The sequence below is a fragment of the Amia ocellicauda genome, chromosome 4, assembly GCF_036373705.1.
Source record: "Amia ocellicauda isolate fAmiCal2 chromosome 4, fAmiCal2.hap1, whole genome shotgun sequence".
NCBI lineage: Eukaryota > Metazoa > Chordata > Actinopteri > Amiiformes > Amiidae > Amia > Amia ocellicauda.
This window is the reverse complement of record NC_089853.1, coordinates 44,068,794-44,081,023: the sequence shown is the minus strand read 5'-3', so window position 1 is coordinate 44,081,023 and position 12,230 is coordinate 44,068,794. Positions and strand designations below refer to the sequence as shown.

The following is a 12,230-nucleotide window of genomic DNA, read 5'->3' as shown; positions in this document are numbered from 1 at the left end:
TAAACAGGTTTAATTGGTATTTCATATTTAAGTTTTATTGTATGGTTTTAGTCTTTGTAGTTTGTTGAAATAAATATGTATAGGTACCATTTTACAGTGCACCTACTCCTGGTTTCTTCATTTAATTGAAGTATAGTTGTTGTGGGGAATCTTGGGTTATTAATCTGAAACGAGAGGTCCGTCTGATCATAAAGAGGGTGTCATGGTCGACTTTAGAAAACTGTAATAATGCTTGTGGATGACGACCCCCCACTCAATTGCCACAATAGGCTATGAGGTATCAATCAGTAGTATGACTTATAAGCATCTCCTTACCTGTGAACAGCCCTCTTGTTTAACCTGTCTGTAGATGTTGAACAGTTTTGCTGTGAAGTCATCTACTTTGATTGTGCTTGGAGGGGGAGAATGGGGGGTGGATTTTTTATAGAAAATAGAACAAGCATAAATGTGCCATTGTTATTATCCGAAGAATAGTCATTGGTTTGTGGTCTGCTTCTGGCAGTTACAAGCAAAGTATCTTTAATTCTCACATCTGCTAAATGCAAACTATTCAAGTGAATTATCATATTGCTTTACCTTATTTACTGTAGTTTCTGTATATTGTTGTCACAGTTCCCTAGCCCTGACCCTCTTCCTCCCCTGAGGCCGCCAATGTTCTCTTGCCTTTTCCTGCTCCCTTCACTGCTTTCCTTTTTTCATTCTATCAATTAACATTCCTCCTCACCCTTGTGCACTTCTGCTTCTGTCCTTTGTTCTCATTGGTCCTGCTCTTGTCTTCTAAGTTTCTGCTCTCCTTTATAAACCCCTCACTGCCCTCACTCTGGGCAAAGTGTTGTCAGATCTATCTGCTTCACCGAGCTGGTGTTTCCTGGTTCCTTGTTTTCCTTAGCGCCTTGTCCTTTACCTGTTTCTATTGACCTCCTGGACTTCAACCTTTTGCCTGTGACCTCGACCTCGCTATTGGATTCTCCTTGGTTTCTGTCTGCTCAGTGTAGTAGCTCTGCACTTGGGTCCTTTCTCTATTAGCTTTACGGTCCGCTCATGAGGCAACCGTGACAATTGTACTGCATTTTATTTCACTACAAACAGTGTATTCTACACCACATTTCAGCTCAAAGTAGTTTTTTTTTCTTTTCTTTTTTTTTTATAATTGTTTCCTTGTAAGCTTGTAATAAAAGTGTTTGAACTTAACTTTGAAAATGGCATCTAACACATACATAAAACATACATATCAGGTGAAGTAATAAACTTAAAAGCATTTAATATTACATATGGATTTCAGCAAACTGTGAATGTAGGGATACCTGGCTAGTGCTTGCTCTAGGAACTCTGCATCTTGGCTGATTCTGTCCACCAGCAGATTGAAGTGTGTCTGGACCTGGCGGGCCTGCTCGAACAGAGACCGGGGTACTGGAGAGGGGAAGAGTGTGAACGGAGCATAGCTGACAACCTGCAACAGGACAGATCCTCAACATCAGACACACCCACACACACAAACCACATTCCAAAATTACATTAATAAATACACAAGCTATGTGTGCACTGTAAAAAATGCTGTTATTTTACAGATGATTTCTCACAATAACTTGCTGTTAATCAATTATACAGTACTTACATTACAGTACATGTACAGTACATTATGGGAGTTTTGTAGGAGGCAGCAGGGAGCCAATGGTCAATGGAGATTTTCAACAGTTGGCTACTGTTTTTGCATTGCATCACTGGAGAAGGAATACTAACGAACTCTCGTGCATTATTTTGTGAAGACTTTCCATATCCATCTGAAAACATTTTAATCAAATGTGATTTGCCTCGCTTTTTAAGTTAATTGTCAATTTTTTTGTTTGTGCATCTTGCAAATTTTAGCTTGTTGAATAGTTTAGGCGTCTCTCCACCTAGCTAGCTAACCAGCACACACATGTGGTGTCTCAGGTGTCCTGGTGCAAGTGGAATAAATGGGTAGAGTAAGCAAGCTATTTTCATTTAATTATTTTGTTGTTAGTGTAACGAAGCTCATTCGGTATAAAATGAGCACATTACAAAGTGATATAACCCCTCAGTAAAAGTAGTACAGTGTTAAGTACTACTACTACTACAGTGTTAACCAGCAGGGCAGGGGGTACTCCAGCACCGGTTTGAAAACCACTGGTATAGAGGGCTTTACACTGTACTGCGCTGGAGCTGCTGCGGTGCGGAGCGCTTGGAGGGGCGCCGGTGGTGCGTAGTTTGAAACCGGGGAGCTCCGACCTCAGATGGCTACATTAGCAACAACAAGTTTATCTGTATGTTAGTTCAGTCAGCTTTAAATTGTTGAAGTGAGTGTTGGTGATGCATTGCGATGTTTTGTGAGAGAAAAGTGTTTGGTCTTGTGGTGCCCTAAACTGCTAATTAGCAATTTCAACTCCAGTAGAGTGGACTCCTGGCAGCTAATGTTAATGGTACAAAATGTATCTAGACTATACTTTTGGTTGTAATGTCATGGTCAAAGAGTTATTTTTACTAGCCCTCTGAGGTCGAATTGGGCAGATCAGCCCAAAATTGGGCATCGATTACAAAGTATTAATTAATGGGGAAACAATTTGTGCGGGTGTTTTAGCTGCATAGCTGAGATTCTGCTGAAAAGAACCATGTGCGCTTTGTTTACATCGCATCTTTCCTGACTGCTGCATTCCACTGCGCCACTGCAAAATATGGGGATGTTACTGAACAATGAAAAGGACGTTACTGTTAGCTGTCATTGGCCTAGAGATCTGATATTTTTTTACCCAATCATAGACTGTGACTCTACAAATGTCTATTCAATTCAAAGACACTCTGAAAGCTCTGGAAGGCACAGGTGTTAAGATAAGGCACAGGTGTTAGATAACACGCTGCTGCAGAGAGAAGTGGCCTTTAACATTTAATATTTAACATTTTGTGTTTCATGTCCATGTCTTCTGTACGTATTGTAGAGATCGCATTTTTAGCTTGTCCATATAATTGTGTCTGTGCATAGTTTGTGATTTGATTTATTTGAAAAGGAGAGCCTGGCATGCGCCATTCAACTGTCTTTGTGGGCTAATATTAGTGGTGAGAGCAGCATCTTCGTCTGTTAAGTTAAAAAGGAACTGTGCTGTTGACAGTGTTTGGTTGACTGCTTATGATTCTTATTTTTCCATGTAGTTATTTCTCCTGAATTTGCAATCAAAATGTATAATAGCATATATGAGGCAAGTGAAAATTCACAGAAATACTCCCAATTCGGTTTTCAAGTTATTACTGATTGTAATAGGACCTTCCAAAAATGTGCAACTTTCAAATGCCACACATACAGGTACCATAAGCAAGGCACTTTGGTTAGGCCTAGAGTGTGCAATGTTGTGGATCTAAAATTTCATGTTGATTTTTGCAATGACAGATGTGAGGATTTGACCAAATTTTTCTCTCCTCTTAAAACTTACCTGAAAGAGGGCAAAACAATCCCTTGTCCATTCAGACAGTGTGACAAGCAATTTTGCCATATTATCTACATTCACGTCACATTTGTCTAGGAAACATAAAAACTGTACAGATGAAAGTCTTGTTGACTCAGTTGTGAGTCCTGTCAGTTCCTGTGATGTCACTGTAAGAAACGGGTGTTTCCATTGGTTCCAGAATGATGCTGGCAACCCTGCTGCCAGTTAGCTACTGTAAATTTAAATACAGCATTGTATTTGATTACAGTAACATCCTGTACAGTTACCAACAGTACTATTACTGTACATTTGACAGTATCTTGCTGGCATCTGTGCTGACAGTATTTTACTGTAAATTTAACAATTTGTTTACAGTGTGTATACTGTGTGAAAAACCTCTTTTCATCTTTTCCTGCACAGGCACTGAAAATGTGAGGAATGAAACACTTCACCTCTGAGGAATTGGGAGTCTCCTTGGTCCTCATCAGGACCCCCTGAAGCAGGGCAGTGTCCTTAGCCACCTTCTGCAGATCTTCTATCAGTGCTTCATTCATCAACACATGCTCAGGGACTGACGCCATCAGGAGAGAACGGGTCTGCAAAGATACAGGCACACACATACACCTGCATTAAAAGCATTGATCCATGAGGGCAACACATTACTTCATTGACTGGTTCAGCATACAGTGCAAAAACACCATGTGTAGTTCTAGATCGGGGGTACTCAATAGGCGGACCGCGGTCCGGATCCGGACCCAGACGCAATACAATTTGGACCGAAGCCAAAATCAACATTATATAATTTAGTCATGATCCAAGCGAGTTTTCATTGGTGCGTGATTTCACCCCTATATTGTTTTCCTACTAAATGTGGTTTATCTATCTTCTGTGTCTGTCCAATCCAAAGATCCAATCAGGAGCTGTAATAACTGTAATCACCATGACAACTCACTCACTCGTTGGCCGCGCTTGTGTGTGTGTGTGAGTGTGTGTGTGTGTGTGTGTGTGTGTGTCATTCGCAACGCAGGCGCTAATCCATCTGCGGTACTTCCTTGCTAGCGAAAATCATGGCGTGCTCAAAACCTGACAAAAAGAGAAAAGTCGATTCTGAAAATCGCGAATTTAAGACAGAGTGGACTGACAGTTATGCATTTGTGCTGCCGGTGGGGAGCACAAAACCAGTGTGTTTAATTTCCAACGAGACGGTTGCCATTGTCAAGAGTGGTAATGTGAAACGTCATTATGACTCAAAGCACGGACACTTTGACCACAATTACCCGCTTAAATCTGAGGTAAGAGCCAGAAAAATCAAACAACTGCAATCATCATACCATGCAACATGCAGTGTAATAGTTAGATCAGCCACCCAACAAGAACGTGCAACTGAAGCTTCATTAAGAGTGGCATGGGTCTGAGGAAAGCACAAGAAACCATTCTCTGACTCGGAGATTGTGTAGGAATGCATGAATGAAATAGCAATTGCCCTGTTTGAGGGAACTCAAAAAGATGACATCATACAAAAAATAAACCAAATATCTTTGTCTGACTCCACTGCTGTAAAGCGAACTGAAGTCCTTGCTGAGGATTTGCTTGACCAAATGAAGTCTGCAATAAAAAAGGCTAAATGCATTTCATTGGCTTTGGATGAATCCACAGACAACACAGACAACACACAACGTCTGGTGTTTGTCAGATTTTTTGATGAAGAGAAGGGAGAATTCTGTGAAGATGTGTTAGGCCTCACAGCCCTCCATGGCCACACAAGAGGGGATGATATTTATGAAGCACTGATACAGATGTTGAGAGACAGAGAGATAGACCTGAAGCATGTTATTTCCATTGCTACTGATGGAGCTCCATGTATGACTGGAAGAGAGAGGGTATTAGTGGCACGCTTGAGAGCTCATCACCCTGACCTAATAGCATATCATTGCATAATTCATCAGATGGTTTTGTGTGCCAGTCTTGAAGAAAAGTATGCAGAGGTCATGACAACAGTAATGAGACTTGTGAACTTTTTGAGGGCATCATCTGCTCTGCAGCATCGCTTGTTGCGCTCATTCCTAACAGAAGTGAATGCAGAATTTGATGATTTGCTCCTTCACAACAATGTCCGGTGGCTTAGTAAAGGCAAGGTACTGGAGTGCTTTTGGACATTACGGAAAGAGTTGGAAACCTTTCTGTTGGATCAGAAGAGTGCAAAAGCAAAACAATTTGTGGAATTTATGCAGAATGAAGAAAAAATGGAAATTGTTGCATTTTTATCTGACATTACCTCCCATCTCAATGATCTGAACATGAAGCTCCAGGGCAAAAATAACACAGTGTGTAACCTCACATCAGTTGTCTGTGCCTTTCAGAAGAAACTGGAGCTGTTCAAGTGTGACTTACAGCAGGACCTGCTTCACTTCCCAAAGCTTTTAAATCAAACAGCAGGAACACATCATCATCACAATCATGCTGAATTCCTGGACAAGCTGATAAAAAATTTCCAAACTCGCTTTGGAGATTTCCCTCTGGGAAAACAAGTCTTACTATGCATGGAAAATCCATTCCTTGTCAAAAACATCGCAGAATTTTCAACTGAAGCCCTGAAAATCTGCCCATGGGCTAGTGCTGCTTCTCTTCAATCAGAGCTAATTGAGCTTCAGGAAAACCTTGTACTGCAGGAGTCTCTCTGTGACCCTACCACCTTCTGGACTAAGATGGTCCCTGCAGCAGGTGTCCCTTCCTTGCAGAAGGTGGCCCTTCAAATTCTCACCATGTTTCCCTCAACATATTGTTGTGAGTCTGCCTTTTCAACCATGAATATGGTGAAAAACAAATACAGGAGCACCCTCAGTAATGAACACTTACATCAGTGCCTCCGCCTGGCCCTCACACCTTTTATGCCCAAGTTTAAAGAGCTGGTGGCACAAAAAAGGTGTCACTTTTCACACTAATAAGGCCAGACCACATCACCTTTTGTACATAGTTTGAACGTTTTGTGGGATTTACCACCTTTTTTGTTGGAGTTCTGTTTTTGCATTTTGACTATCACTGTTCCGGACCCTGGACACAAGGAAAATTTGGTGAGTGGACCTTTTAGGTTTCTAATTGCGTACCCCTGTTCTAGATGATGAAACAACTACAGTCTCAGGTTACATAAGGGGTCACTGTAGTATGAAGGTGCCTTGTAACCAGTAGCTCAGTGGTGCATAGTTCTGGTCTAGGAAGAACAATATGGACAGTGCTCTTGATAATGAAAAAAAAAAAAAAAGAAAATTAACTTTGCAAAGGTTTATTGTTGAACATGAATTACTTTCTGTGTAGGTTGTGTTGTGTTGGGGTGTTTAGAAAGGATTCACCTCTGCAACTGTAAGTTATTCAACTCGATTATTCACACTCTGTTGTACAGACACACCATGAGGCTTCCCCAGCTCCCGTTGAACTCTCAACTCTGCCTCCTCTCAACTCTGGCGTCACCTCATGCATATGCATAACACTACATCTCCCTTTCTTTGAGAGCAAAGGGTAGACTACCTTTGCCTCCGCGGTCTTAAGGGATTATTCTGCCCTTATGTTGAAAGACCAATCCTACTCCATTTTTTCTTTCTTTTTTTTCTTTTTTTTTAACAACAAACATAAAAGCTTAACTTCTCTTAATGATCTTATCGATCCACCATCTGTCTGGTGGAAAGAACAGGGTCCAGCAATGTAGGAAAGGTTGGGACCGTGGTGCATAGCCGGCGTCCCATCAACAGCTGCGCTGGGCTGTATCCGTTGCACAGAGGCGTTGCTCTGTATGCCAGCAAAGCACAGTACAGATCCACTGTTTTCTTCAAGAGGTTTTTCACTGTTTGAACGGCCCTTTCCATGTCCCCATTGGGAATTTGGGTGTGCTGGTCACATATTGGAATCCATAGTCTGCTGAGAAAGCTGTAAAGTCCCGTCCTGAAAACTGTGTACTAGGGTTGTAACGGTATACCGGTATGGCGGTTTATCACGATATTGACATGTACAATTATCATATCGTGAACATTTGCTTATCCGCGGTTTTGGAAAAAAAAAATGAAACCAGATCTCACCTGCGCTGCTGCGCATATGCAACTTCTTTCCACTTGACTGCTTAGACTCCACCCATAGATGTACAGCGGAGAAAATGTCCAAGACAGAGGCTGCTAATTATAATCTCTATCCCCCGCCGAAAAAAAAGTATGGGAATACTTTGTGTATCCGAAAAACAAACTAACGGGTTGTCCTTGAAGATGTATATCGAGTTTGCAAGAAATGTGGACGAAGAGTGGCTGCAAAAAGGAGGAAATACGTCGAACATGTTCTCCCATATTCGCGAACACCATCCCTCCGTGCAGATTAAGGTATGTTCCGTTTATAATTTAAGGCCGTATTATTTCCGTGATGCAGAGGGAATTTACAATATAACGCAGATGTCATGTAAAATGCATGATAGATGGATAGATATAGATGGATTAATAAATCAAAAATATAGCTGTGCAATGAATCAAATCACGATATGCGTGTCTATGAATATACAGCGCAAAAAGACTGCTATATACTGTAAATCTATATTCTGCTTGTTCTGCGTGTCTCTGTGTGAATGAGCAGCGCCGTTTTGTCTAGTACATATGTACGTGTGACACTCATGGTGTTTAAAGCGTCTGCCAGTGCACTCACTATATGAGGACATGAACACATGAACATATCCAGAGCTGCTCTGAGAGAAAACTTAATGAGCATTTCATAATTTTATTTAAAAGAATCATCGTCAAATACACTCTGACTGAAACTCATAGGTTTTTAGTACAACCTAAAATAAAATAAAAGTTCGGTTTAGCTTGAAGAAATAATGACTGAAATATATTACTATTGTACAATAGAATGTAGCCTATTTAAAGTTATAACAACAACAATAATAATAAAGTTTATTTAAACATTATTTAAGGAATATATAGTTTTTTGTCCATGTTTTAATTTAGTAAACCTCTGTTGTGCAGACAAACAAATCTGATTGCATTTTCAATATATTTGTATTAAATCATAGAATCCAGACAAATTATATAAGACAACCCAGAATTTCTGAGGAAATAAAATAAATTTCATAAGACTCTACTATTTTATAATGATTATCTTAAATAATAATTAATAAATTAAGAATAAAAATAAGTTAAGGTTTTATGAATTCAATTGATTAAGACATGTTTTTGATTATAAACATTTGAATTAGTTTGCCCCATCTAAGTTATATCCCACATTTCAGTTTCCATTTACATCCATGTTGTTGGTTCATTATGTGGTTATATGTAGTTACATGCTATTTTTTTTTATCATGTTTATAATTCTGTTAATTCTTTAGGGTCAAGCTACCTCTGCAAAGACGCTTCCTGATCCAGCTCAACCAACTGTCACACAGTCACTTGCAAAATCAAGTTAGATCCTACACCCAAACAAGCCAAATAATTGAATCATATTGTAGCTTATTTCATTGCTAAAGACATGATGCCCTTTAGAGTAGTGGAAAAACCTGGATCATTTTGCTCTCCCATGTATGCTGTTCAAGAGGAAGGACAGTTTGGTTTATTCTTGTCTAATCTAAAGAGAAATAACTTATTCCTTATTTTGTTCAAATGGGAGATGTGCAGCTTTTCTTTCTTTTTTTTCAAAAGGTAGACTCATACTTCCATAAAAAGTTAATTTTTCATAAAAAAAGTTTGTTATAATAAACCATATGTTCAACCAAAAAACCCTATGTTTTCATTAATTTAAAGATCATTGTAGCTGATGATTATAATAATAATGATTGCTTAATACTGTATACCGTGAAACCGTGATATTTTCTGAGGCGATTATCATACCGTGAAAATCTCATACCGTTACAACCCTACTGTGGACCATTGTCTGTAACTAGCATTTCTGGTATACCATGGCAGGCAAAGATGGATTTCATGTGGATGACTTGTGTCTTTCAGCAGAAGTCCATCATGCACTATCAATACTGCTCTCTCAGTCCAGTAGTTTGTTAGGGCTCCGTGAAGTCTACTACGGTCTGGCCATCCCTCTGCACAGAGCGACATAACTTCTGAGCATACACTGTCCACTTTCAGCTGCTCCCGGAGATCAGTCAGATAGTTAGTGCTTGCTGGTAAATTATCTATAAGTGTGTCTATGTAGATGTTTGTGTCTTCCATCAGCTGGCGTAGCAGTACCTCATCAGTCACATACAGAATCTCTGGATTCTCACTGGGAGTGCATCTAGAGCTTGGCCTCCCAGCAGACTTATAAGCGGTTTGTGATCTGTTTCCAGCTCAAAATGTCTCCCAATGATGAAGTCACTGAATTTTTCATAATCCCATGTCAGCCCTAGTGCCTCCTTTTCCACCTGTGCATAGCATTGTTCAGTCGGTGTCAACGACCTCGATGCATATGCCACAGGTGACCACTGGTCCCCATCTGCCTGCAGCATTACTGCTCCCAGTCCAAATGAGGATGTGTCAGCGGATATTTTTAGCTTTTTGTCTGGGTCGTACAGTTTGAGAACAGGCGTAGATGAGAGCTCTTGTTTTAAACTGTCAAATGCCTTTTGTTGCCTTTCTTAGACAATAGGTTTCTCAGCGCTTTGCTTTTTTCTGCTAGATTGGGAATGAATTTTCCCAGCTGGTTAACCATCCCTAAGAAACTCCTCAGTTCACTGATGTTGTGGGGCTCTCTCATCTCCTGAACCGCTCTGGTTTTGTCTGGGTCTGGTCTCATTCCATCAGCGGATATAATGAACCCCAGGAACTTCACTTCACATTTGTTGAACTCACACTTGTCAGTGTTGAGTGTAATCCCTGCCTTCCGTGCTTTCGCCAGCACGTTATGCACTCTAGCATCATGCTCTTCCTGAGCGCACCCCCAGATTAGGATGTCGTCCATGTGACATACCACACCTTCCAGACCGTCTATTACTTTGGTCACCATTCTGTTTTGGAAGTGCTCAGGGGCTGAGGCGATTCCAAAAGGCAAATGATTAAAAAAATATCTCCCAAAAGGGGTGATGAAAGTGGTATACTTTGCCGAGTCATTGGTCAATGGTATTTGCCAAAACCCCATATTAGCATCTAATTTGCTAAATATTAGTGCACCTGCTAGCATGCCTAATGTCTGCTCTACAGAGGGCAGGATGTATTTCTCTCTGCACACTGCTTCATTCAGCTTAGTCAAGTCTACACAGATACGAATTGTGCCATTTTTCTTTTGGGCTTGGGCTGCGTGTGTTTCTCTACTGCGTCCACAGCATAGTTACTCGAACTGCTCGCCCCTTCTGTCCGTCTGCTGCCGTTTCACTTCTTCAGACTGCATCGCCATGCTTACAATAAAGTCAAATCTTGATCTCTCAGACAGCGCAGTGTCTCTTAGACCCATTGGCGGCGTATATTTTTGGGGGGCTAATCCATACAGTGGTGGGGCTCAAATCAATGTCTGAATTTCAATGTGAATACACATTGGGGGGGTGAAATAGTGTGATTGGGTGGAAAGCGGGCTGACGGTGAAATAACCCAACGTGTCACACTCCTCACACACAGCAAGTTTGCTGTCAGAGAGAGAGAGAGAGAGAGAGAGAGAGAGCGAGAGAGAGAGCTACAGTAGTTTACGGAGCTCAACAGGTGGCCGCCGAGGCCACACAAAACGCGACAAAGTCAGCACAATTTCCAAATCGACCCTATTATTTAAAATATATTCAAACTCACATTTCCATTTCCAAAGGAACACAATCCGCCGGTTGTTGTTGTTGGATCGATCCATGATAATGTTAGCAATGTTACAATTTCCCAAATTACTTAGCTAGCTAGCGTTGAATAACGTTCACTAATTTGTACTCTGCGTGCTGACGCAGCAGTGACGCAGTGGAACAGGCTGCGCTGATTCTGCGCGGTGATGTTCTTGGGTGTTATGGTGGGGCTATGTGGGGCCGCCGCCCCTGCTGAGACGCACAACAAGTCTGTCTCTGATGAGCTCATCGTGTAAAACTAAAAGCCCGTAGCTGCAGTTTTCAGCAAGCGCATACAGAGACGTAATAAACGAGTCTACTGTTTCGGTCTCCTGCTGCGCTCTCCTGTTGATTTTAGCCCGCTCTTTAATAACATTTTTCTTCGGCACGAAAAACTTTTCGAAACCCGCTTTCACAGTGTTGTACTGTATCTGTTCCACCTCGTCCATTTTTAGCCCTTTAATCACATCATCCGCTTCGTCTCCCATACAATACACTAAGGTGTTTACCTGGTTTTCTAGAAGTGAGGTCGGGGAGGATCGATTGTGCCAAACCCCTAAATTCCCCCAAGTTCAAAATATTATCCCCCAACATTTCCCCCATACAAATGTTGCCCCCAAATGTCCCCCTGGGCTCTTAAAACCCCCCATATTTGGTGGAATCCCCCGATCTGAACAGTGCTCTCAACTCTCGCGTCACCTCATGCAAATGCATAACACCACAGGTTGCAATATGAAAAACTGTCTCTCTGGAATAACGGGTTCAGATTAAATGTCTCCTTAAGGCTCCAGCAAGGGTATGCCTGTCCACCGCATTTTCCATATTAACCTACACAGTCAGAATGCTTGGCATGTACATAAAATTAAGGACATACTAAATAATATTAAGCATGAGCTGGACAACTCTCACACTCTAACAGTACAACAGACACGCGTTCATTTATGCTGCCTGTTTCCTTGAATTACATTGTAGAAGTCTTTTTTCCCATAGATATTGAATCCATCAAGATAATCTGAAAAGTTCAATTATTAATTGAACTACACTGTGCA

At 41.1% G+C, this 12,230-nt stretch overlaps 2 protein-coding genes and 1 long non-coding RNA gene across 3 annotated transcripts in view; 2 read left to right on the top strand and 1 right to left on the bottom strand.

The window, feature by feature from the left end:
* The window catches only part of LOC136748578 (uncharacterized), a 21,713-nt gene extending 17,781 nt beyond the window's left edge, over nucleotides 1-3,932 (top strand). Inside the window, exon 3 of the long non-coding RNA XR_010816597.1 lies at nucleotides 3,855-3,932. This is a non-coding gene — a long non-coding RNA (uncharacterized LOC136748578). The remainder of the gene's footprint in view (nucleotides 1-3,854) is intronic.
* The window catches only part of LOC136748577 (glutathione synthetase-like), a 21,635-nt gene extending 9,405 nt beyond the window's left edge, over nucleotides 1-12,230 (bottom strand). Inside the window, exons 1-4 of the mRNA XM_066702445.1 lie at nucleotides 11,162-12,230; nucleotides 3,887-4,030; nucleotides 1,305-1,450; nucleotides 316-391 (exon numbers count right to left, since the gene is read on the bottom strand). Coding sequence (XP_066558542.1) covers nucleotides 316-391; nucleotides 1,305-1,450; nucleotides 3,887-4,015 — 351 coding nt within the window. The 5' untranslated portion in view covers nucleotides 4,016-4,030; nucleotides 11,162-12,230. The remainder of the gene's footprint in view (nucleotides 1-315; nucleotides 392-1,304; nucleotides 1,451-3,886; nucleotides 4,031-11,161) is intronic.
* The window catches only part of LOC136748576 (glutathione synthetase), a 34,776-nt gene continuing 26,611 nt past the window's right edge, over nucleotides 4,066-12,230 (top strand). Inside the window, exon 1 of the mRNA XM_066702443.1 lies at nucleotides 4,066-6,505. The gene's annotated coding sequence lies outside the window, so the exon portion shown is untranslated. The remainder of the gene's footprint in view (nucleotides 6,506-12,230) is intronic.